Source organism: Panicum virgatum, chromosome 9K (genome assembly GCF_016808335.1).
Source record: "Panicum virgatum strain AP13 chromosome 9K, P.virgatum_v5, whole genome shotgun sequence".
Taxonomy (NCBI): domain Eukaryota; kingdom Viridiplantae; phylum Streptophyta; class Magnoliopsida; order Poales; family Poaceae; genus Panicum; species Panicum virgatum.
In genome coordinates this window covers 11,048,103-11,075,308 of record NC_053144.1, presented here as the reverse complement: position 1 = coordinate 11,075,308, position 27,206 = coordinate 11,048,103, and the positions used below count along the sequence as shown (strand labels likewise).

The window sequence follows — 27,206 nt, the reverse complement described above, 5'->3', positions numbered from 1 at the left end:
GTATTGCATTCTGAGTGCCCTGCATCATTTCATTGCACCGCTTTAACTTTTGCATGACATCTTTTAATACGTGTAGACGCTGCGAACGAAGCAGTTTACGAGCCGGTTGCTGAGCCGGTCCCGGAGCCGCAAGCAAGAGAGCAGTAGAAGGGCGCCGTCGAAAACGCGCCAGAAGAAGTTGCTAACCCTACTGACTTGCAAGGCAAGCCCCGGAGCATTACTCTTAATTTCAGTATTCAATATTATTATTTAAGTATTGTGCATTTACGTTGTTAGGAGTTGTATGGAACCCTAGTATGCATGTTTCTCCCTAGGTACCTATGAGTTTTTACTAGTATGCAGGTGTCGTTAGATATGCTTTGCTAAGTAGGAACTCAGTAAAGGTCGAGTGATTTTCTGTCACTCGCGAGATATAGGTCTTGTTACTTATGGAAATGTTACTAGAGAATGAATTAATGAGCAAAGAAAATGGAGACCGTGTGGAGGAAAGTTGGACATGATTATGGGTTAAAGGAAAGTTGAGTCTCCGCCTATGTCGATTGAGGACCGTTCCGTTGTTGGCCCTTTGACTGAGGATTGAACAGTACTAACCACATGCCGGAAGTAGGATGTAGTCGAAACCGGTAAGCTAATTACCTAAATTGCGTCAGAATCTGAGTCTCGACCTGCGGTGCTGGGTAGGGATGACGGATGGTGAAGTCGTCCATGGGTTCACCGGGTGTTCGCACGTGCGAGGCTCATCATCCGGGTGTTTGCGGGCTTGATTCAAACTTCGGGGAAATCATGGGAACAGTTGTGTGGTGTGACTCGACGGGGTCGCACTGGGCGTGTGAGTTAGGTCCACCTTGCAAGGTTAAATCGGATCGATTCGCCGTGACTCGCGAATATGAGAGCCTTGGTTAATGCATCGCATCGTAGTAAGGATTGAAAGGACAGAAAAATGAAAGGTGGATGTATGGTTATGTTCTTAAAAAGATAATATGATCATCCATGTGTGTATTAGCTGTTCAGGCAAATCTAGTGTTATTTATCAAACTAATTGGAGCTAAAATATTGAAAGTAAGGCTCCAGTACTAGTGGCTTTTCAGCAAAAGAACTCCAGAGCCAAAAGTCTTGCATATTTAGGAGTCTGCTAAGTATATAACATAGTCGGGTAAGTCTTGCTGAGTATTAGTATACTCAGGGTTTGTTGTTACCATATTTTCAGGTAGCTGCTGCTGGTTGGAGCTAACCAGGGTTCACATCGGTGGGCTCGATGTGACGTCCTCACGTCAGCGTAGTTATCGTTGTTCTTCTAAACTAAACTTCTCTTTAACTTCCACTGCATTTTGAACTCTGATATTTGACGTAAACTTGTTGTAAGTTCTGCTTGTAAATTAACTTGAGAACTTTTGTCTGCTTGTAATCATCTGTGCTCGTCCTCGTGCGAGACTTCCAGTGTTTTTCGATCCTTAAACCGACAGACGTCCGGATTACACCGTTTTAAGTGCACAGTAACTTGATTAACCATTAAGTTGATAGTTAGCGCACTTAAGCCGGTTTAATTTGGGCGGTTCTGTCACAGCGTAGCTTCCTCGGGAAGACTCGCCCACCTACCGCGTTCAATACGGGAGATGTAAGTGCGCTCTGCCACGGCAGAGCCCGAGGCGACTTTTGCCAGGCTGCACTGTTGATCGCGCGTTACCAAGGCACACAGTGCAGCCGCTGGTGCCGCCCATGCCACGCATGTTAGTCTGCTACGCCAGTTGGACACGACGGCTTGCCTTCATCCATCATGACGCCTACGGGGTAGACCCAACAGTCTACGCCGCAACCTACACTACCTCAACGGGCGCCTCGCCGATGGACAGGTGAATCCACTCCTCGGTCAGAGAGTCCACAGGGCGATGAAGCGTATCCGGGAAGAGATTCTCAACTAGTGTAGCACCATTAATGCCTTCTGCGCGGTATACTATACATCCGCGTTGGACCCACCTGTCGGGGTCTCAACGCTTGTGTGCGCGTCCCCTTGGGCTATAAAAAGGAGACGCTCGTTAGAGAAATGTCGGGGCCGAAGAAGTCCTGGCAGAGGCCAGTACCCAGCCTGGGCAGAGGATAGATTCATTCTTACGCAAGAGCAATACAACTCACAGTGGATATAGGGTATTACGCTCCGGCGGCCCGAACCACTCTAAATCCTCGAGTGTTCATGTGTTCTTGCTCCCTAGGTAGACCTGCCGAATCGCTTAGCGCTTCCACGAGTACTCACCCTCTGGGATTAGGTGGGTGCACTACGCCACTCGGCTGTGGGTTTGCACACTACGACAATATATTTTTATATGTTTTCCAACTCAGCATAAACATAAAATTTCTTATGTTTTAGGAGGGAAACCGAGGGAGGAAGCACCCAGGTTATTTATGAGGAATGTTGAGTACCTTCTCCTAGCTGTGATGAGTGAATTGTCAACCGTGTGGTGTGATCGTGTGCTTGGTCTTTGGTTGTAGGTACACGGGCGTCGAGTGTTAACGGAGAGCTGCCGTGGAGGTGCTGTGGCCGATGGACCGTGCGGTGGACGGCGGTGAAGGGCAGCCGGGACCGGAACTCGGGCCGGGCGGCAGCTGTGGCGTCCACTCCTGGATCGAGGGCGCAAGCACAGGTGGATGGCGGGTTTCTTGGTTTGCGCCACAAAACCAAGTTGGCGGACGACGGTTGAAGATGCCAAGTCGTGGAAGCACGAGCGTCGGTCTTGGGACTGGCGGAGGAATGGGCGTCGACGGCGTCTAGGGCCTCGCTGCGGGCGAGGAGGTGACGGACGTCGGGCGGCGTCTAGGGCCGTCAGAAGGCCGAGGCGGGAACGGCGTCCAGGGCCACGACGTGGATGCGGGAATCTTCCCGCGCGTGGAGTTTCGGTGGTTTTCTCAAAACCGGCCACCTACCCGGGTTTCGCGGACCCTCCAAAACCGCGGACCGGATCTTCATCCCCATGGCGGCATCGCGGAGAAGACTTCGACTCGAAGAAAGAACCTTGGCCGTCGGATGAGTCCTTGTATCTTTTTCCGGTTTTGCCCCTACGGGCTTTCTAGTGTCTAGTTAAGTCTAGGGGTATTTTAGTCTTTTAGTTCTAGAGTTAGTGGGCTTAAATATCTCTCACCCACTCTCTCCTCTCCCTCTCTCTTTTTGGCTGGCGCCCAGACCGCAGCACCCCTTCCTCCCGTGCGCCTCTCTCCCTCTCTTCTATTCTTCCTCCCTTTCTCCTCTAGGGTAGGATTTGAACTATGGATTTTTTAGTCCTTGTACTGAGATTGAATGGGAAAGGAGGCCCTTCCCTCCTTGTGCCCTCCGGGGTTTTGATTTCGTTTCAATCTCGTACGTCTTGTGCTTTGTTTGTGATGAAATTTGGTTTTCGTTTATGTGTTCATGAAGCACGAGATCGTAGTACTTCTCTGAGCTCTTTGTGGTGAATCCATCGCTCTTTACTCAGTACAAAACACCTAGGATTCACGAGCTCTTTCGAAACGAAGTTTGTGCGTTCTTGAGAAAACCCCATTCTTGCTCGGGAATTCCTCTATTCCTCTCAAATCATGGAGTGACTCGTCGATTCCTTGCGTAGATATGTTCACAAGGTCTTTGTGATCGTGTCTGCAAATTTTGAGCTTCTTTTGACTTGATTTGATCCTCCAATCAAGTTTTTCAAAGAACGCGGGCTGAAAAATCGTTTCTGGGCACGGGCAGAGTTTTTCCTGTCACCGGTTAAACCGACGCTTGTGATATGTTGCGTCGGATCAACCGGTGAGTTGGTTTTTCGCGTGTTAGGTTTTTTTTGGACTTTCTGCTTGGTTGCACCGGTGCATTAGTTCCACGTGCATCGGTTCAACCGGTGAATCTTCACCAGCTGTGCCTGCGTGCTGTTTTGCTCGTTGTACCGGCGTATAGAAGCTCATCTACGTCGGATCAACCGGTGTTACGAGTAGTTCGTTTTGGGATCTCTCTGGACAACAGCACCGGTGTTTTGAATTTGATTTCATCGGTTTAACCGGTGTTCAGTTGGTCCGTTTTGGAGCCTCTCTGGACAACTGCACCGGTGTTTTTTTTGTTGAACTCATCGGATTAACCGGTGTTGTTTTTTCCTGTGCTGCCGGCTCTTTCTCATCGGTTCAACCGACGTGTTCAATCTTATACACGTCGGATCAACCGGTGAGTTATACCGTGCATTCTCTAACACTACTTCTACGTGTTTGCTTATGCGATTTGTCTCGCTTATTCCTAAGGTTGTTTTGTGTTGGTGTAGCTTTTCCATAGCTACAACGCACTTCACCTAGGACGTTAGGGTTGGATGTGTATTCGGGGATCATACGCTGAGCTTTCGATTGCGATAATTTTTATCGGCTCCCATTCACCCCCTCTAGTCGTCTTTTCGGTCCCCCAATTTATGTAGCCTAACAAAGTCTATATTTGTCCAATGCCAACTTGCCAAGCTAGATGATCAATAAAATATGAGAAGTTGCATTGACTGGGTCGGTCGATACGTGCATTCTCTAACACTACTTCTGCATTCTCTAACACTACTTCTGCGTGTTTGCTTCTGCGATTTGTCTCGCTTATTCCTAAGGTTGTTTTGTGTTGGTGTAGCTTTTCCATAGCTACAACGCACTTGACCTAGGACGTTAGGGTTGGGTGTGTATTCGGGGATCATAAGCTGAGCTTCCGATTGCGATAATTTTTATCGGCTCCCATTCACCCCCTCTAGTCGTCTTTTCGGTCCCCCAATTTATGTAGCCTAACAAAGTCTATATTTGTCCAATGCCAACTTGCCAAGCTAGATGATCAATAAAATATGAGAAGTTGCATTGACTGGGTCGGTCGATACGTAAGCTACCAAACATATCCTTAGTGCGCAAAGTTGGCCAAATCAAGGCCATCAATTAGCCACTAAAGTTTATTATGCTAAATATTTGGATCGGCTCTAGCAAAAATGAGAGAAAACAAAAACATAAAAGAGCAGAAATTCTAATTCACCTAATTTCCACACCAAACCATTTGCGTGGTCTCTGGTCTCTGGCAGAAGAACTCTTTTCCACGGCCTCATTTCTCTGCTCCCACTTCCCACTTCACACGTCGCCGTCCTGATTTCCGCTAATAAACCAATTTTCAAGTACCCAAAGACTGCCCCCAAAGGCGAGTAGTTTTCGGAAACAGGGGCCCTAAAAGGAGCACGAGAAGAGTGCGGAGGCGCGGCCGAGATGCGCCCGGATCCGGCAACGCAGGCGTCAGCGTCACGCATCCACATCCTCATCCAGCGCGCACGGGTAGGGGTGGTAATGGGCCATGGTACTAATGGCTTCTTCACAGTCCAATAAAGTTTTTAAAATTTTTAATTCAAAAATACATATATTTAGAGCCCAGTCATTTTAAGATCCGATCCTTAGATTTTTCAAAATTTACCACCCCTACGCACGGCAGCGGCAGGTGCGCAGGCGTGCCGCGTGCAGCGTCGCCTCCCCCCTTCCCTCAATCCTTCCTCCTCCCATCCCAGTATCCCACGCACTCGCCCTTATCATCCATCCACCCTCCGTCCTCCCTCCCCTCCCTCGCCCATCCCCCACCACGCCGGCCCACCGCCCTCGCCATCCCACTCCGTTCCCCCCTCAGTTTTCCCACTCGGTTGCAGTTGCTGCGAGCAGTCACCACCGCCGCCGCTGCCGCGCACACAAACCAGCGGCAATAAACACCTCCCCCGCCCCCCTCGCCTCGCTCCCAACCTCCGATTCGAGGGCGCCGCGATCGCGATCGGACCCGTCCGCGGCTGGAATCGTCGAGGAGCCGAGAGGGATCGGATTGGTGGGGGGAGAGAGAGAGAGAGAGGGGGGCGGCGATGGGGCGGCTGTTCCTGACGCACCTGGACGGCAACGTCTACAGCTGCAAGCACTGCAAGACCCACCTCGGCCTTGCCAGCGACATCATCTCCAAGGTCCGTCCCCCCCCCCCCCCCCCCCCCTCAAAATCCGCTGCCAGAAACTCCTCGTTGATTGCCGGCGTTCCCGCGGCCGGATTTGCGCGGCGAGACTGATGGCGGTTTTTCCTTAATTATTTTTTTCACTTGTGTTTCGGTTTCTTCCAGGCCTTCCACAGCAAGAACGGGAAGGCCTACCTCTTCCATAAGGTGTAAGTGGCCCTCCTGCCCCCTTTCTTACCCCCAATTGTTTGTAGATTTCAGCTGAACTTTTCGATGCGCGCGCTGGGGGTTTTGTGAAAATTTAGGGGAAATGCAGCACGCTAGTTCTCATTTCGCGGTGAAATGTGGTTGGCTTTGGCAGGGGGGAATCTGTTAGGCGGTTATCCATCGTCGTCACGGTGCTAATCTGATGCATCATAAGGCTAGATAGAAACAAATTCGCGGTGGCGTGTGGCTGTTTTCAGCCAGTGAGACCCGTATCTACTCCTTCCTAAAACCCGGAGAGATTCTGGATGGGGTCTTGATTTTTGAGGTTGATGCCTACTCTGGTACTCTGAACCCAAAGCCACTCTTTGGATAGAGGAAAGCTGGTGAAACAAGAACACAAAAGGAACCCTTTAAATTCTAAAGTCTATAATCGTATGCTATAGTACCCACCCAATAGACAAATATCGGAGCCTAAATTATCTCCATAGAATATATGCAGAAGAATCCACGAGGCAAGGTGTAGTGGTCTCGGCCTTTTGCCCTGTTCTCATTCTCATTTCTTTTTTCTGCTATTCTCTTCTTTCTAGGGATGCCATGGATATGCTAGATGCATAACCTTCCAAAATATTTCAATGATCTAGTAATAGTTGGCATGGATCCTATTCTAGGGGTCCTTCTAGATTATTTTCAGTTCCCTATGTCTAAAACTGATCTCTGGTTCAATCCATAACACCTATGCGCATACAAAATATATAAGTGTTTATATTTAAAATAATTCATTCATAAGAATATTGATGGTCAAAGTTGAACAAATTTGACTTTGACCAAACATAGAAATGCTTATATTTTGGGAAAGAGTACATAATGTTGAGGTGCAAGTATGTTGTCTCAGCAAAACCCAGGTTTTTAGAAGCCTGTAAGGTTTTATTATTGGGGGTAATTGTGGATCACTTTGAATTCGCATCAGCGCCTTTATGGCGCCTATATGTGAGGTCGTGAGGAGGCGGTATTGAAGTATAGTACATTACCCACATTTTTAGAGGCCAATGACCCTTTTGGTGTTTTGATCCTTCTTTGCTGAGAAAAAGTTTTAGCCTAAATTTCTTCTAATTGCTTTGTTTCCATACCTTGCATGTTCTGGATAAGCTTTCTATGAATCAACTACATGATCTATGTTACATCTCATGTCACCATGACAATATTAATGCCTAAGGCTCTTGGATGGAAAAGGAAATGTTGATCTGCACATTGGTTTCATTTTCCATTGCTGGATTCTTCACTCTTCTTCCCAATATAAAATCCTGATAGTACTGCCTAGCTTTCCCTAAAATGTAATTTATAAGACACGAGCCCAGTCCATACCAGGGAACAGTTAAGCTAACCAGGCAAGCCTGATTTCTGGCAAAGCACTCCATGGATTACCATCCACAAATACTCATTTATTTCAGAATTCGGAGTTGCTGCTCAAACTTCTGGTTCAGCAGAAACAGCTACATTGTAACTGCTCAATAATGGGGCTTAAACAATTTGATGGAGTCCTACCAGTGAAGGGGACTAAATTTGGTAGTTACCAGATCAATACTGCAACAGTTTATTAGCTCCAATATGCATTTCACTGTTTGGTAGGATTTAAGGTTCCTTTTTTCTTTGATTATGTGTTATATCCCTACAGTATTCTGTCAACCAGCAGATGTATCATTCACTCGTGTATGTTGTGTCCCAGTGTCAATGTGACTCCTGGAGTAAAAGAAGACCGCATGATGATAACAGGAATGCATACTGTTTCTGATATCTTCTGTGTTTGCTGTGGATCCATTGTTGGATGGAAATATGTAAGATTCGTGAAAATTATTTCATAGTCTTATGTGTATTGCCTAGCATCTGAATTTTATGAACCTCTTCTCTAGGAAGCCGCACATGAGAAGAACCAGAGGTACAAGGAAGGAAAGTATATTCTGGAGAGGTATGACCAACATATTATGTCACAGTTTTTTCTGCCTTTGTCTTATATTGTTCATTTTATATATTCAGATGACTTGATTGATGGTCTGTAAATGTTTGTCTGTTTTAGTGATGCCCAAAGCTGCTTTTGACTTTATTGTTAGCCTGGAATTCACTGGAATAAACTTTTACTCTGAGCAGGTTCAAGGTGGCAGGCCCAGACGGAAGCCAGTACTGGATTGCACATGATGCTCATTTGGTCGGAAGTGATGCCGACGATATATGAAGAGGGATTGGGCAAGCTCAAGCATGTTGGTCATCCCCTGTAAATAACTTGGGTGGTGTTGGTCTTTAGCCAGCCGGGGATTGCTCCCATTGAAAAAAATCCCCGGCGTAAATGTTGCTGTAGGTGACCTGGTCATATCCCTCTCGATTTGCCTGGAACTTAGTTGACTGTTTCCGTCTGTATATGCTTGTAATCTCTGTTGCTTAATGGCCCAATAAAAATCTGATTATCAAGTATATGACTTCTGTCTAGCCGAAAATAGATTGTCTTGAATCAATAGCCAAGCCTTGGATTTCTGAGGGGGAAAATGGTATGTGTTCAATATTTTTAGCTCCAACTCTGAGATCCTTCGAGTAATGGTAAATACTAGTTCATCAACCTATGCTCTTATAAAGTATAAACATGGATAGCAATTATTAGAACTTTATTGGAAAATATTGGAAAAAAACTGTTGGTCCATAACTATTGAAAAATGCTTTATTTTGGATGATTTCATGAGGTCAGTTGCACTCACTTGTCCATATCTATAGAGATATTATCTTTATCCGGTTGTGACATAACATTGGCTGCTCTGCTCAGTGCGGTTGATCGGCGAGTCGAGTCCCACAACTGGATTGGTTTGATCGCGTGTTGCTGAGCGAGTCCCTGCAGAGAGGCACCAGGTTATTTTGGGTTACCCAGTTACCCACCAGGGAATCCAAAGTTGAACCAAAAAATAAATTACTGGGTCGGCTCTATAGGTTAGTTACACCGTTTTTTTTTTGGGGGGGGGGGGGGGGTCTGGGTGGTTGGGTTTGTTGAAACATGGCCTCGCGATCCGTTTTCCCTGTTCCCAATCCCAGAAAAAAGTGTTGAGAGATTGTAGATTGAATCCCGTCTTCCATTCCAAACCATAACAGCAAGCACACGAGAGATAGGTAGGTAGATGAAAGATGTTCTCATTAGTCATCAATAGAGTACAATAGGATACTATTTATAGACTTGGGCCCCTCTAGGGGCACCTTCGGTATTAAGCCCATTAACCCTAATCAGGGTTTCTTAACACTCCCCCTTGGGCGTATACCGTGACCAACACATGGCTCATCAAAAACTCCTTCCAAAAACCCAGTGGGAAAATGGGAATGGAGAAAAGAGTACATTGTTGCCGCAAGTTGTATTGCACTTGTTGCCTCGTTAAAAACCTTACGTGAGAAACTTCAGGAAAACTCACCAAGGAAAAAAGAGTACAACACTGTCTTCAAGACATTTGCAATCTTCCGGATTGTCTTATATGTGATTCTTAAAGAATCTGAGCAAGGACTCACTATTAAAGACATGCTCCCCTGAACATTGCAAAATTGTCCCATCAATGCAACACTTTCTACTAGAAGTGCATAGAAATGCATAGAGACTTAGTGAATGAACTTCACATTATTATTGCAAAGAGCATATCAAAGTTCTTTACCTCAATATACTTCTATGATTGGTGAGGTAAGGATATAGGGGTATCAAAACGAGTAAGTCCAATCTTTAGTGGTGTCGATCTGCAGGATATATATGTTTATTGATAGAACATGTAGTATATACTCCCCCTAATGACGACATATGTAGTTCTGTTTGCAGACAAACATCCTTCGGAGATGTATACAGGTAAGGATAGTACAATTGTACTAAATCCTCAACAATAAGCCTTCGAGACATTTACCTCATCCTTCTTATGGAATAATGAGAATAAAAAATAAGGGAGCTATATATTTTACCACTATCACACAAGCTATTTATCCTTATAGGATTTTGAGGGATAATATAGTTGCAATATCATGCATCTTCTGGGTGTGATTCATCAATCATCAAGCTCTTATAACATTACAACAGTTTGATGTTTTAGCAGCAACCAAGTGTCCTTCAAGGACCATCCAAGAATTTTTCAAGAATCTTTAATTAGTTGCGCGCTACATAGTAGCATAATTTAGTCCGACATTCTGGCAAGTGGAGATATAACTGCCAGTAACAACAAATATACCTTCAAGGTATTGGAGGATACCGCCATTCCAAATCTTCTGATGGAAGATGCACTACAGGAATAACACGAGTGTCTATATATACTTCCAGTACAACTCGTGAAATACGTAAGTGCTCATATGGCGCACTTCTGGTCTTTAGGTTCCTCATTTTAATATATCGGGTTCTAGATGGGTCATATACCCCTTCACAGGGATTATTGAACTATTGGTATATTCGGACTATAATAAATAGTCAATTCCTTTGGAAAAATACTTTTAGAAAATTCTCTCTTCGGGGAGATAGTCTTTCTTCAAGAAAAACAACTTTCTTCAAGTCAAGAAAGTAATATTGGTATGAGATTTACATGTTGCATTTTTCTTATTTATAATTTCAGATCTTTCTTAGATCTCTTCATGGATTTTTTTGAATCTCATATCTGCATATTTTAATACATGTAATTTTCCAGATACACTATATAATGGAACATCATATATTCAGCACACGTGGGATTGGTCTCATTCCAGACCTTTTTTAAACCATCGCATTTCACCACCTAGTTAGTAATGACCCATAAGTATTCAAACTCCAGGTTCGTGACTTTTATTTAGCGATTTTGGTTCAACCTCAATTGCATATTCCAATTTTGACCCGATATGAGAGCTTCAAGCATTCTGCCATGGACTTTGTTCCGGATCCGGATTCTCTCTTAGAGAATCACTAGCAATTATAGAGGCATAGTGTGTCGACACATTTATTTTCCACTTTAATATTTAGATCTTCATCATTTCCCAAAATGATATATCTGTCATTGTTCCATAGTCTCGGCACCATAATTTGTGCGCACTTAGTGCCAGGACAAATCTCTTCGTGAGGTACCTTCGGGGTGAAGTCTCTTCAGGAGTACAAGAGGAGGATTCTTCATAAACATATGCTTAGACAAAGGCTGATGGATCTTTTATTCGCAGGCGTCCCCGCAGAGTTAGATCAAACCAAGTCATATGTGGATATGATATTGAATCCCGGGTATATCCACATCTACTTTAGGTAGAAGCATTTACTTATGCAAATAAATCAATATAATTTCTTCTAAAAAATAACAAATTTCTGGCAATACTCCACTTATACCAAGTAGGAGTATTAATGAAACTATAGGTTCAGTTTGGCTTTGTGCATTTCAATTCTTATTCAGAAATATCAAAGCATTCCACAAGAGATGGGCATTTCTCTCCCCCTAATGCCGAGATAATTTCTTTATAGCATACTAAAGGTAATCCCCGTATTACGAGCACAAGATTGAGCGAACTTCGGGTCCATCACATATCTCCAACTTCGAGTGGTGGCCCATAAATATATGCTATGGTGGTGATATATTTTTGGGAAATTTATGCACTTTAATATGAGGGAGGTTTCAATTATATGCAGTAAGCTTAGACTTTAATAATGTAGTGGCATGAATACTGCATGTCTTCCTTCTACCAGAAGGTATCCTCAACATCTGGTTGGGATCCACAACTGCTGGTGGGTTACTCATTGCAAGTCTGCAATTTAATATGCAACCAAATATGCATATTTCTAGAAAAATGCATATATGTATAAATGTACTACAACACATGCTTTTAGCCAAAATATCCTTCAGGGGCTAATATCACAAATCATCATTGAAGCCAGTAGTCAATTTCAGATCGACATGCATGTAGATCTTCGGATCATATGCTTATGAAGGCAATCAATAGTGACATTATGCATTCTGATGTGTTGGGCAATGTGTGCACTAGTATGGTAGCATGATACACAGCATCAAGCACTACTAGAAAACGAGTCTTCAGAACCGGTTGAAGAGGTGCTTAGGCACCGGTTTTGCAACCGGTACCCCCAAACCGAGACCATTGGCCCCAGTCTAGGACACCGGGTTTTTCACCCAGTGCCTTAGTCATCCATTGGTACCGGTTGGAAAGACCAACCGGATGCAAGCTGGCAGCTCCTTTGGTACCGGTTGGTCTTTCCAACTAGTACCAATGAGTTCATGGCATTCCTAGCATCATTTTCTGTTTCCCTCGCATCCTTCACTAGCAGCTTTCAAAGAATCGTTCACGAGATATTAAATACATCGATACAAAATACTCCAATCAACCACATGCTCCAAAACATCATTCACAAGATATTAAATCGATCGACAAAATACTCATAGATTCCACAAATCATCCAAAGAATTGTTTACAAGATAGATCCAATCCATACAATCCCACATGCATATCTATTTCTGAAAAATAAGAAAAAAGAGTAAAAATCACCCACGGCCAGCTCCCGTCCGGCGGCGGCCAGCTTGAACGAGTTCTTCACGCGGGTCAGCTTCCCCGCGGCCGCGAGCTTCTTGAGCTGCCCGGCCAGCAGCTTGCGGAAGTTGGCCGGCGTCGCGTGCACTACCGCGCGAGCTGCTGGACGACACGCCGCGCGTGCTTTGCCTCGGGCCACGTGTGCTCCCGCTTGCTCGGCTATCTCTTCCCTGCGCAAGAACCAAAGGAAGAAAAGGGGAAAACGAGAGGAGTCTCGAAACTTCAAATTCAAATTACTTCATCAAATCACAGCAATTCGAAACAAAACTCGAGCTACAAATGCGTAACCTTAAGGATTAATAGATCCAAATAAAAGTTTGTTAAAAGATTGAGTATAGCTCGTGAGAGAGGTAGCAGAATAGAATTGAAGGGAAGAAAGAGGGCATGACGTACGATGGCTGGGGGGAGCTGCCAAGAAACCTGTCGCAGCTGCCAAGGAACTGTATGTCTGCGCCCCGGCGCACCCTCAGCCAAGAAGCTGCTGCAGCTGCTTCGCGTCCCTGCCTCGCGCGCTCCGATGGGCGCTGCTGCTTCGCGACGCAGGACCCGTGCAGCTGCAGCTGCTCCGCCCCACGCGAACGTGTGTCTGTGCCCCGCCGAGCACCGCCGCTCCAGCTGGACGCTGCGTCCAAGCCCCGCTGAGCCCCCACGTCCGCGTCCGCGCCGCCGCCTTCGCCGCTGGAGCGGGCGCTGCGTCCCCGCGCCGAGGATAAGGTAGAGAGAGATGAGAGAGGTAGAGAAATGAGAGGTAGAGAGATGAGAGCTCAGCTGCCGACGGCCAGGGACTTCATTGGTTATTTTTCTTAGGTGCCGGATGGTTGTTTAAACCAGTACATACGGCTGTCACCTCATTGGTTCCGGGTCGTAGTATGACCCGGTGCCGATGTCTGCTCCAAAGGCACCGGGTCGTGCCATTACCCGGTACCATTAATGCATGGGCCAATCGGAACCGGCTCATGGTTTTAACCGGTGTCTTTGATATTTAATTGATACCGGTTTTTGATGCGGCACAATTTTCCGGCGCTTGGCACAGGCCAAGAGTATCGGCTGTTGTTGCAACCAGTACCAATACCTACTATTAGTACCGGTTACAATATAAGCTGATATTTTTGGCCTGGACCTTTGGCTCGTTTTCCAGTAGTGAAGCCATGGCTGCCAAGCAGAAATATCAAATGCAGAGTTAGTGTATAGTCTAGCTTATTTCTATTTTGCCCATTATGGACCCAATTACTTATACCATATTGAAATTGGGTCACAAATCTTTATGATTATTGCAACATGTTCGTGTATAATCTTTATGACAAGAGAGTATTAAAACCACACAGACTACTAGTGTCCATTAGGCATAGCCAAAGAGAGATACATAGTACCTATTGATCTTCAGGAGTAAGCCGTAATGTATGGACATTGGCGGTTGTACATATGTGTGTGGCAATAGTACTGCTAGACTTCAAACCAACTGTCAACATGGCAATGCCAAACAAGCATCTCCAAGTGCAAGCCTCAATGTATCAGTTGCATGGGGCCAACATATATAAATTTCTTGATAACATTAGTGATGGTACACCTACCAATAGGGTAGAGTTCTCTTAGATCATACACTAATTGTTCTATACAAAGCATTACGTTAATCAATTCATTGTTCTGCATGAAGAGAAGCTTTGGAATAGAGCAGAAAAGACCAATTTTTATTATTATCTGGGAAATATAGTCTAATGCAAAGTTTCAGACTAAGCAAAAGAAGAAAATTGCTTGGCAAAAGTATAAATGACCAATATCCTTCTGGGATAAACTCTAAAGAAGTAGTGCAGCTCTCGTATGGTGTTTGACAACTAAGACTGGGAGTAATCGAGGAGATTTCAACAGTTCTCCAATGGATCCTTGTCGTGGGCTTTTGGGGGTACCCACAGCCGGGTGGCGGAACGCGCCCGCCTTTTCCCCGAGGGGGGGTACTCGGTGAAGTGCTAAGCTACTAGGCCGATCTAGCTTCGGGGCAAGAACGCAAGAACACACGGATTTAGAGTGGTTCGGGCCGCCGGAGCGTAATACCCTACATCCACTGTGGGGTGTATTGCACTATGAATGAGTCTATCCTCTGCCCCCCAAGTCTCTCCTTTGGACTTGACCTTTTCTCTAACGGGCGCCTCCCTTTTATAGAGCAAGGAGGGCGCGTACACATGTGTTGGACCCCGACAGGTGGGTCCAATATGGATGTATACTATAGACACTAATGGAGCTACAGTGGTGGAGCATCTCTTGCCAGATACGCTTCATCGCCTTGTAGATGCTCTGACCGAGGGGAGTCTTCTCCCGTCCCATCGGCGAGGCGCCCATTGAGGCAGTGTAGGTTGCGGCGTAGACTGTTGGGTCTACCGTGTAGGCGTTATGATACTCCGTCGCCGAGTTGTCGTGTCTAGCTGGTGTAGCAGACTAACGTGCGTGGCGTGAGTGGCGCCAGCGGCTGTACAGTATGCCTTGGTAACGCGCGGTCAACAGTACAGCCTGGCGAAAGTCTCCTCGGGCTCTGCTGTGGCAGAGCGCTCTTAACGCCTCCCGCATTGAATGCGGTAGGTGGCCAAGTCTTCCCGAGGAAGCTTGGCAGCCGCGCGCGTATCTGCGTCTGCGGACACGTGGCGGCTCCGGACCCCCCAGGCGGGGTGTCTGTTCCCTCCCTGCCGAGGGGTCCGGATAGTATATGGTGGTCCGGGACCCCGTGGGGGGTCCGGGGCCCCCGGCCGTTTTGGCCCTGAGCGCTTTCTTTTTCAGGACACGTGGTGACACTTGACCTGTCCCGAGCAGGAAGCAGGTCTGGGGCTGTTGGTCCGGTGAGATGAAGCCGGACCCCAGAGATCCGGCTGCTCAGCTCCTTAGGGCACAGTTACGGATAACTACACGCATTTTGACATAGCAAGAGGGGGTACCCCAGTCATGAGGTACCGATAGTGGCCCCCGGGCCCACCTCGGGAGAGGTTCGAACCCGCAAGTGGGGCCATTATCATGACGCAATGCTGATTGCGTTGGCGTGCTCATGTTGAGAGCAGGTGCTCCGAACCCCTTCAAGGCCGTAGCACTTGTTGCCAGGTTCAGGTACTAGAGCGCTCTCCGCAGGGCGGCGAAGGTGCAGGCTTAGGGTACGGAACCGAGCTAAGCGGCTGCTCGGACCTTGAACCGCCCAGGGAGCCAGCACTACTTCCCCGGACCCGGCTCCAGGCGACCGTGGCGAGCGGTCTCCGCCGGAGCGGGCCACAGGAGTGGACTTGGAGCGACCGTGGTGAGCGGTCTCCGCCGGAGCGGGCCACCGGAGTGGACTTGGAGCGACCGTGGCGAGCAGTCTCCGCCGGAGCGGGCCACCGGAGTGGACTTGGAGCGACCGTGGCGAGCGGTCTCCGTCGGAGCGGGCCACCAGAGTGGACTTGGAGCGACCGTGGCGAGCGGTCTCCGCCGGAGCGGGCCACCGGAGTGGACTTGGAGCGACCGTGGCGAGCGGTCTCCGCCGGAGCGGGCCACCGGAGTGGACTTGGAGCGACCGTGGCGAGCGGTCTCCGCCGGAGCGGGCCACCGGAGTGGACTTGGAGCGTTGCTGACGATCGCATGAATTACGTCACCGGGCCTTACAGCAAGGTGTAGGAAACCAGGCCTCATACTAAAAAGGAGCCCGGGACCTCTAGGGACAGCAGACTCGGATACTAGGGGACTCGTAACAGGGCAGTGAAGTACGTAGGCTTAGGGTACATTACCCGACTAAGCTACGCAGAACTTCTCTACCCCAGGATACGGGCACCACTTCTCCTGAGCAGGTTCCTAGGGGTCCGAACTGCCTTCCAGCTAGAAGGGGTGTCCCAACCTGACCACAAGTTAGCAACTCAATTTGGATTGTTAGCAACTAAAGAAAAAACTCCGTGTGGGAGAAAGAAACATGCAGGTTGAACGAACAAGTGCTATTAGGTAAAAGTATAGATAGGACTGAGAAAGCAAATCTCCTTTATTGCTTGACTCGTGGTGTACATCAGAGGTCGAGATTACGAGGGCGGACCTCTACCGCTCTGGACCACTTGCTGGTGTCGCCTGTTGCCAGAGATCGGGTTTACAAGGGCGGACCTTTACCGTCCTGGACCACACATAGGCACCAAATCATTACAAAGGAGAAACACACTCGATCATATCTAGTGATAACCTACAGCCGCCGCCCCGTAAGGCGTGCACGTTGCTGGCTGTAGTGGAGCTGCCATCTTGGGGACTCTTCTGAGTCGTTGGGGCGATGGTGCCCTGGACGTGCTTGTACAACATCATCCAGCATCACCTCGGGAGCTTGCGGGGCTCCTCCCAGCACAAGAATTGTCCTATGCTCAGATAGCATGGGAACAAATTCTTTGGCTTTGAATGGGAGTGGCCCTGCCGTTGCCAGCTGTCGCCGTCTGTCGTCGGAGGCCGGCCCGATGACCTCTCATCACGAGCTAGGTGCTCGTTTGAATGAGGACGGAGCGTGTAGAAGGGCGATCGTTCGCCGGCTCGACCTTGGTGCTGGCGTTGGGCCCCCGCGCCTAGTGGCGGAGTCCTGTCTGTAGCAGCACCGAGAGAGACTCGGCCCTGGGGAGGGAGGAGTCGATGGTCAACTTCCCCCGGGCGACAGTGGTTGGCTCCAGGCTTCGTGTTGAGAGAAAGCCTTGAGCCGACATCATGCCGCCACCGGGGAACCCTGGCGGTTGCTTGAGAGAAAATCTTGAGCCGACGCTGAGGTGTTGTAGGGTGACGCGCAGCGGGTATCTCCGCTGCGTGCTGCCGCGCCGGCCTTGAGGTGTCGCATTGGCGACGCATAGCAGGCACCACTGCCGCGCGCCGCCGCACCGAGGGCATCGTCGTCTCGATGCCGTGGCATGCGGCGCGGGTGACGCCATGCCTCTCTTCATCTTCTCGTCGATGTTGCAGAGGATGAGCTCAGCCTCAGAAGCTTGGAGATCTATCCAACGCCTGCATCCTCCCCACGGACGGCGCCAAATGTCGTGGACTTTTGGGGGTACCCACAGCCGGGTGGCGGAACGCACCCGCCTTTTCCCCGAGGGGGAGTACTCGGGGAAGTGCTAAGCTACTAGGCCGATCTAGCTTCGGGGCAAGAACGCAAGAACACACGGATTTAGAGTGGTTCGGGCCGCCGGAGCGTAATACCCTACATCCACTGTGGGGTGTATTGCACTATGAATGAGTCTATCCTCTGCCCCCCAAGTCTCTCCTTTGGACTTGACCTTTTCTCTAACGGGCGCCTCCCTTTTATAGAGCAAGGAGGGCGCGTACACATGTGTTGGACCCCGACAGGTGGGTCCAACATGGATGTATACTATAGACACTAATGGAGCTACAGTGGTGGAGCATCTCTTGCCAGATACGCTTCATCACCTTGTAGATGCTCTGACCGAGGGGAGTCTTCTCCCGTCCCATCGGCGAGGCGCCCATTGAGGCAGTGTAGGTTGCGGCGTAGACTGTTGGGTCTACCGTGTAGGCGTTATGATACTCCGTCGCCGAGTTGTCGTGTCTAACTGGTGTAGCAGACTGACGTGCGTGGCGTGAGTGGCACCAGCGGCTGTACAGTGTGCCTTGGTAACGCGCGGTCAACAGTACAGCCTGGCGAAAGTCTCCTCGGGCTCTGCTGTGGCAGAGCGCTCTTAACGCCTCCCGCATTGAATGCGGTAGGTGGCCAAGTCTTCCCGAGGAAGCTTGGCAGCCGCGCGCGTATCTGCGTCTGCGGACACGTGGCGGCTCCGGACCCCCCAGGCGGGGTGTATGTTCCCTCCCTGCCGAGGGGTCCGGATAGTATATGGTGGTCCGGGACCCCGTGTGGGGTTCGGGGGCCCCGGTCGTTTTGGCCCTGAGCGCTTTCTTTTCCAGGACACGTGGTGACACCGGACCTGTCCCGAGCAGGAAGTGGGTCTGGGGCTGTTGGTCCGGTGAGATGAAGCCAGACCCCAGAGATCCGGCTGCTCAGCTCCTTAGGGCACAGTTACGGATAACTACACTTGTTTTGACATAGCAAGAGGGGGTACCCCAGTCCTGAGGTACCGATAATCCTCATAACCCTTTCTTAATTACAAACCCAATCATTAATTGGTTTCATCACTAGCAACATTTTGGTCGAGATCCATAAATGGCTATTCAGAGCCTAGATCAACTACTATGACCAAGAATTGGGTCAACCACTCAAAAAGCTTCTAGCTCTGCTGTGATGTGGGATTCATATTTAACTTCCTACTTTCAACTTCTAGTAGTGGACATGTAGTTCTCAGTTATGAGATAAGGGTGTGAAAATACAGGTCTACTGGCCAAGACATCACACCTTAACCTTTACCACGTGGCTTATTTTTATATTCGACAACACATTCAACAAATTTCCCTCTATTATGCCTTGTTGTTTTAGCAACCATAGGGCCACAATTTGTTCTGAGTCGTGATGTGCGCTTCAGGAGCAACAATGGTCAAAAAGGACAAGCAGCGTGATGCTTCATAAGGAAGGCGCGCTGCTGTTTGCACCAACAGGGTAACAAATATCTCAGAAAAATGTTTTGTTAAGCTTGTTGCATGCAACTTCATGTTGCCACGAGGGATACATTGTCTCTTAGAAATAGAAAAAGAGGAAACCACGGTAAAAACCTCGGTTAGTGTTATACCCATGCTTGTTCAGCAGCAAAAAGGGGAATATGCCGACTTCGGGTCATGCAGTAATGCCCTAGGTAAGGTAGTTTTATTTGCCACTCAGACCGGTTGCAAAGAATCCCAATATGTGATGTCTAATGGGCCAAGGAAATTTCATGCATTAGTCTTACTTCTGGTTTTTACTTCGGGTAAATAAACCTAAAGCATGAAGGAGAGTGCAAAAAGCAAAAAAGAGATGGTCTTATCTATATCCATAGATATTTATTATTTTCCCAGAGTTTTCCGAGCAACTGTATAATTTTCTAATGTTTCTATGGTCTTTGGGCAATGCTTCGGGATTATTAAACCCTTAGAAAAACATACCACACACAAGCATGCAAGGAAAATAAATAACCCTATAGAAAGAAGCTTCCAAGGGGAACCTAAGACTAGGTTATAACAATTTATGGAAGCACATACATCTAGAAATTCGGTTCCTAGATTATATCATGAAAGTTGCATTAATTATGCTAAAAGCATAAAAACTATAAAAAAAGAGGTGTGATGTGGTGCTACCGGACCAATTCACAAAAATCTTCAGATGTTGTACTGCTGCAGCGCATGTACACGTGCATGTTGTGCACTTCACGTGTACCTTGGACAGCCACGGAAAACGTGGCTTGACTACAGATCGTAGTACTCTGAGGATACCGGCCGGTCCAACAGTTAATCATCTGGTTCTTCGCAGGCATGGCAACGAGCCACGACGGCAACGCTCAACCGGAGCTACATGCCTGTGTGTCGGATGCATAAAGTGGTGCCTCGTGCCACTCAAGTAGCCATGGTGAGGAACGTTGGGCAGCAGCAGGTGCCAGCCGCGTTCACGTACTTCCCATGGCGTAGCGAGATGTCAGCGAGTCGGCTAGCTGCGGATTGACGAGGTCCCGGCAGACGCGGACCAGCCGATACGAACACACACATCCAGATGGCTGCAGTGGTAGGATGCCTCCGGTCCGTACAGGAACGTCCAGGTCAATGTTCTTCGGGAACGAGTGCACAATTACTATTTACCGTGATATTGCTCATTTGTCATGGTACGATACAATGCATGAATTGCAAACTAATCAATCTACAAACAAAACTAATCTACAGGATTAGTCTAATAGAACGTGAATGTAGAGTAGATCATATTATTCAATTGCAAAACAAGATTAAACTGCAATAGGATTTCCGTGTAATAACAAGTTTAACCAATAAGATTAAATCATGTTAATAGGTAATGGAGAGTAGTAGCATGCACCGTAGCCTGATCACGTCGAGGAAAATTCGTGCCGCGTAGGGCATATAGGCCTAGGCCCCTGACACGCCTGTTGGTTGACGAGGAGGTGATTATGGCCTGTTGGAGTGCTAAATTTTTTTTGTTGAAATCTTACTAATTTGAAGTACTAAATGAAGTCTATTTACAAAACTTTTTGCACATATGGGTTGTAAATCACGAGACGAATCTAATGATGCTAATTAATCCATGATTAATCAATAATTAGCGGATGGTTACTGTAGCATCATTGTTGCAAATCATGGATTAAGTAGGCTCATTATATTCGTCTCGCGATTTACCGTCCATATATGTAAAAAGTTTTATAAATAAACTTCATTTAATACTCCATGCATGTGTCGAAATATTCGATGCGACGGTTTTTTTTGCATTTATGAAATTTATGGGGTGGTAACAGGGCCTATGTGGCCGCAGACGGCCGCTGCCGGATTCATGCATAGCTTGTTCGATCGATCGATCCGCTTCGGTTGACGAAAAAGGCTGTCGTTGATAAGTCTGGTGGCGTGTGGCCGCGGTCATGCGATCGACGCCGCCGCCGTCGCGCGCCGCATGCCCGCATCATGCCCAGAGTTGCCGATTTGCGGCGGAGGTAACCCATGCAAGCATGATGGCGTGGATCCATGGATGAATCCTGGATTTGCATGTGTCCGCTCACGATGGACATCGCTCGATCCGGAGTAATAATAGCGAGCACGCGTCCATCATGATCAGGTAAAAAAAATCAATGTCATTAGCATCGGCCAAAACAAATCAATCTAAACATTGATGATCATGAACGACTCACCCATTTGGAAGAGCTTCTGATAACGTGTTGAAACATGGCCTATTCACAGACAGGGATCACCTTACCGTTTGCACTGTAGATTTTACCGTTTTTACTGTAGTGGTAACCGTTTTTTTACTTTTGTATTTTTAAATTTTGAATCGGAAAACACCGGTTGCCGCTACTGGTAAGTGTTGCCGCCAAGTAGCGGTAACGGTAAAAATCACCGGTAACCGGCGATTTACCGCCGGTAAGGTGAACACTGTTCACAGATCGCCTGATTCATTTCCCCTGTTTCCAATCCCAGAAAAAGGCGTTGAGAGATTGTAGATTGAATCCCGTCTCCCATCCCAAACCACAACAGCAAGCACACGAGAGACATGTAGGTAGATGAAAGATGTTATCATTAGTCATTAATAGAGTACAATAGGATATTATTTATAGACTTGGGCCCCTCTAGGGGCACCTTCGGTATTAAGCCCATTAATTCTAATCAGGATTTATTAACAGGGTTGACCCAAACAAAACCTGCACCCCGAATTCTAGTGCATATTTTCTTCTGTCCTTTGCTGCTGGAATTCTACTGTGACGATGGCGGCCTCTCAAAGTCCACGGCTCGGGACACCATCAGCTTAAGCATACGATCGAGCTGAGGACGTGGGGTTTCCAACCACTCCGTCCTCTAGTCTCCGATCCAATTCTCCCGATCAGAGAGCTTACTGGTGACCTCTCCCCAATGGAGTGCGGCACGGGCACGCCGATCCTCGAGCTCGACGACGCGCACGGCAACGTCTACCGCTGCAAGCGCTGCCGCACGCACCTAGCCCTCACCGACGACATCATCTCCAAGGTCCGTCATGTCATCTCGTGTCGATTCTTTGGCCCGTCTCAGGAGGAGTTCCTAGCTATATACGAACATCTCAGATTATTGGACTTGGTGTTTCGGTTCCGATCCGTCCAGGATTTCTACTGCAAGGACGGGAAGGCTTACCTCTTCGATAAGGTGTAAGTGGCCTGCTCCGTCCCCTCTCGTTCCTTCCTCACTTCAATTTGTTCGGCCATCTATATATATGTTAACTTAATCATCAGGCCGCTTGCTCTAGGATTTAAATTTGACGTTTGATTCGATCAGTATTCGGTTCGATCTATCTCGTATTTAATGATGGAATAACTAGAGATTATCGCAATTATTGCGTCCAGTGTGAATGTGAGCGTTGGAGAAAACGAAGATCGTATGATGATCACAGGGATGCATACCGTTTCTGACATCTTTTGTGTCCGCTGCCGAGTGATTCTTGGATGGAAATATGTAAGAATTCTGTGACGAAAATTTTCTAATTGATCTCGTACGCATCGCCTAACATCTAAAAATATGATGCCTCCATATTTTTACTCTAGGAGGTTGCGTTTGAGAGGACCCAAAAGTACAAGGAAGGGAAGTTTATTCTGGCCAGGTGATCATCAGATATCTTGTTTTCATGATTTACATGATTTATTTATTTTTACTCTCTTCTGCGCTTGTTCTTTGTAAAAAAAACGGTATGAACGTCACATGTTCACGCACTGCATATATATTCAAGCACAAGCGCGCGCGCACTTTCAAACGAGAGGGAATATGGAATTGGTGGAGGACGACTCATGATACAAACATGTGGGCCCATGTCTAGCTTACCCCCAAGCAAATTTGATTAAGTGGTAAAGAAGATAAGCTACACCTATATGTATATGTCTTTTGTCCATCTACTTTACGAGCCTATTGTGCGATGAGCCGATGACTCGAAAGAGAGTGAATATCGAATCGTTGACGATGAGTTATACTGACCACATAGGCTACTAATACATCCATTTCACTTCAATAACATTCATGCTTAAGCAGGGCTCAGCTACTGGGGCCTGAGTGAAGCCTTTGCCAGGTCCCAGAAGATGCTCAGTGATGCCGCTCAAAAAAAAAAAAAGATGCTCAGTGATGTGGATCGACTAAGACGCCAATGGTGTATATTGTATATATGTATGTATCTATGAACTGCTGCATGCAATTCAACCAGCTCATCAAACTTGTGTAACACTAAACAACAACCGACTCCCGCGCTGTGCTGCTGTACTTGAGAGGCCAAGGGGATGGCTGTTGTGCCTTCATATACAGACTGCCAGCTGGGGGCCGCTTCATGGAGGCCGTGATGTGCAGTATGCGTTTCTGTTTCTGTTTCTGTTTGAATTGTGACGGTATATATGCTTGCCATATTTGCCACCAGATTTCGATGATAAGAGCACAAAGCTTACACCATCTTTTTTCTTTTTCTTAATGGAAGTTCGGGTAGGGATTCTCTCCCCAGCTGTGCTGGCCTCAAAACACAATTATGCCTTTTACTGTGAGAATTTTTTGAAATGAATTAGACTTAATCGGCCAGCCTGATGGGACTCAACGTGCCGGAATTAAATTCCGTTCGTAGAAAAAACGGGGGGAACTCAACACGAACAACGTTCTGCGACATCAGGCCTTCGCTTTGGAAGCGGCCCACCCCAATGCGCATGCGCTGGGGAGGAGGATCATCATCATCATTCATCAGACACGACGGCAGCATTGAGGTCGCCATCACGTCCTTGCCCAACTCGCCGGACATGTCGACGACACCACCTAGGCAGATTTTGTACCGTTCGATAGGAATCGGTGTCCCTCGATCTAGTTCTGGACTTCTGGTCTCTGGACAATCCACATGATTCGCACTCTCGCAGAGTCGCAGGACGCCAACTTCTTGCCTGGATCGGCAAAGGGCCTGCAGGGCTGGCTCTGCAATGCTCCTGATCGCAGCCAGCAGTTGGAGAAAACTATGGTAGGGCAGCTGCACGGTGGGCCGGCCTTGCCGTGTGCGCCCCATCATCGCGCACAAATGGGTGCCTGTGGCAGCGGCGAGCTACCACTTCCAGTAGCCCGATCAAGGTCATCGAAGTGGTGTGCATCTGCGATCTGTCTGTCAGTATTGCTGCAATTGTCGCTGTCACTTGATGAAGCACTCTTTTGCTAACTAATTCTGCTGAGACTGCCGCCACATCGCGTAATTAATTAAAGCTTGAACAGAGCATCAGTAAACTTTTACCCTCTACAACATGCCACTGATGACCTGACGCGCCGCGTCCAGCACATCGGCACCATCTTCTTAAAGTCTAAACGTGGGCGAGGCCTCTGACTACTTGCCGTGTTTGGTTAGGAATTGATGAATTTTTTTTCATCTTTGACCACTAATTAGAAGTATTAAATAAAGTCTAATTATAAAATCATCTCCACAACCCCCGTGTAAATCGCGAGACGAATCTAATAAGGCCTTTAACCGCACGATTAGAGATTAGTTACTATAGCATTAGCATTACTGTAGCAAATCATCAATTAGTTATCGTCGTTAGATTCGTCTCGAAAAATTACACTCATCCCTGAAAAAATTTTACAAATAAACTTCATTTAGTACTCCATACAAACATTCATCATTTTATGTAATTTTAATTTGACGTCTAACCAAACACGTCCCTTTACGCGGCGCACTCGCCGGAACGCCGGATCGCGCCGCGCACGACAGCTCCTCTACTGGATCCCAGTCCCAGTCTGCCCCGCCGTGTCCTATCGTGCCAGGACCGGACCGGCGTCGCGGCACCATCGAGCCGAGCCCATCATCAAGTGGTGGAATCGAGCGGGCGGCTGCAGGTCCGGTTTTCGTGGAGCACGGCACGACGCTACCGCGACCAACCAGGCGTCACGGTCCAGTCCGAGGAAGAATCACGCCGTTGCGTGCCGCAGTCGTCGGAGTCCTTCCGTGAAGCGAGGCCGAGTCGCCCGGAGGCCGGAGCCGCAGCCGGGCGGCCGGTGGCCGCGCGCGGCGCTGCCGGGCACGCGGGGCGCCTGTCTTCCCACAGGAGTTCACCGCACGGGCGCGCCCCAACCAAAAGACAAGGCTGGACCGCTCCGCCGCGCCCGGGGCACGGCGCGGGCCGGCGAGCGAACCCACCACCTAACCCTGGCGCCGAAAGCCCCGGCCCCGTGCCGGCGCCCGCCCGCGACGCGATGGGCAGACGCTGCGCCCGAGGACAAGCGGACGCGGACGTGAGCGTCGGAAATTTCGAGGCTTCGCAACCCATAAATCCCGTAAAAACAAAAAAAATCACATCAAATATTTTAATATATATATGGAGTATTAAATAAAATCTATTTATAAAACTTTTTTATAGATGAGCTGTAAATCGCGAAACGAATCTAATGTGCCTACTTAATCCATGATTTGCAACAGTGATGCTACAGTAACCATCCGTTAATTATTGATTAATCGTGAATTAATTATCATTATTAGATTTATCTCGCGATTTACAATCCATCTGTAAAAAAGTTTTATAAATATATTTTATTTTGTACTTTAAATTAGTAAAATTTCAATGAAAAAATTTTGGGCTCAAACTAAACAAGCCCGAGAAGGGCGGAAAGGGACGCGCACTCGGGCGGGCGCCTGTCGTACCGGTACTGCGCGAGCTGCTGACGTGTGTGGTTGGGTTCGTTAGCCAGCGGTGGTCGACCGGCGCGTAGTGGTGCGTGCGTGCGTGGCGACGGGACGGGACGGGACGGGACGGGGTGAAGTGAAACTGGGTGGGTGGGGCCGTGGGGAACGGGAAGAGAGCAGCCCGGCGGCTGAGCGGAGGAGGCCGCCGCGTCCTGACCGAGCACGCGCGGTCGTGGACTCGTGGGTGTGCGAAGACGGGGGGCGGGCCGGTCGCGGTCGTTTGTTACACCGTCTCATTTTCTTTCTTTTTTTTAAACAACACCTTCTCATTTTCACGGACCAGAAAATAAGCCAAGTACGGTAAATTTTTATTTTATTTTATTCAACATCAGCAGTAATCTTTTCCCCACTGTCTTCTGTTTGACGTGTGGAAGAGAAAAGGAGCTTTGGAGAAGTTTGTTGGCTTGATGTTTGTTGTGCTTTATTTTGTGAATTGTGATATAAAAATAAGCGTGTATGGTAGGTTGAGCTAACTTTGTACTAGCGTACTCAAAATTCTTTCGATATGATTTGGTTATATGAGAGAGTTTCGTGACTCATCGTAGGCTGCCTAGCTTGGGTTGGGTAGCGAACAGGCGCTTGCATGGCTCCCCAATGAGCTAGCATTTGGTAGCACAGTAAGTTATCAATAACAGACAGTTTAGATCTCCTTTTTGCAGCTTAGGAATTTTATCAGGAATTTAGATGCATGGATCAGCCCGTTCGCCTATTGTGAGACTCGATAAAAAGATAATAGTTCAACTCTTGCAAGACCTGGTAAAAAATGAACACGTGTTCAACTCTTGCGAGACTTGATTAAATAGGTATATATGGCTCCAACATAGAGATAGAGCCATATATGAGCTGGAGTGCGGTATGATACCTTGTGCAATAGTGTTTAGAGATATATAGAGCATATCCGTACTGCAAGCCAAAACTCCCATAAAGAATCACCAATGATGTGTTTCCGGTAGTGGTAGATTTAATTATTAGGTTCTTATAAACAACTACTCTCATTCTCTCCAAGCTAATTAAATCAATGCTAAAAATAAGTACTATCATCTCATTAATTTGTCCTAACATGGCACATGCTTTGCACATTAGACACATCCAAGTGATGTGCCTAACTTGTCACGTATGTCTTGCAAGACAAAAGATATACAAATGGACCACTATTGTCTTTTAGCAACTTTGTAAGCATTTTAGTGTAGCCTGCCTAACTTCCAATATTGCCTCCTTGTGCCCTCTAACAAAGAAATGCACAATATACACCCAACACAAAATTG

The 27,206-nt window shown here is 47.6% G+C and overlaps 2 protein-coding genes across 2 annotated transcripts; both read left to right on the top strand.

The window, feature by feature from the left end:
* The first annotated feature begins 5,506 nt into the window (after positions 1-5,506).
* Positions 5,507-8,603, top strand: LOC120650099 (protein yippee-like). Its single transcript, XM_039927119.1, has 5 exons — positions 5,507-5,948; positions 6,099-6,142; positions 7,864-7,972; positions 8,048-8,103; positions 8,283-8,603. The coding sequence occupies exons 1-5, from the start codon at positions 5,853-5,855 to the stop codon at positions 8,365-8,367; spliced, it is 390 nt and encodes a 129-aa protein (XP_039783053.1). The 5' UTR covers positions 5,507-5,852; the 3' UTR covers positions 8,368-8,603.
* A 13,423-nt stretch (positions 8,604-22,026) lies between these two features.
* On the top strand, positions 22,027-23,029 carry LOC120648526 (protein yippee-like At3g08990). Its single transcript, XM_039925281.1, has 4 exons — positions 22,027-22,253; positions 22,365-22,408; positions 22,604-22,712; positions 22,802-23,029. Exons 1-4 carry the CDS (start codon positions 22,140-22,142, stop codon positions 22,859-22,861), a joined length of 327 nt encoding a protein of 108 aa, XP_039781215.1. The 5' UTR covers positions 22,027-22,139; the 3' UTR covers positions 22,862-23,029.
* The last annotated feature ends 4,177 nt before the right edge of the window (positions 23,030-27,206 follow it).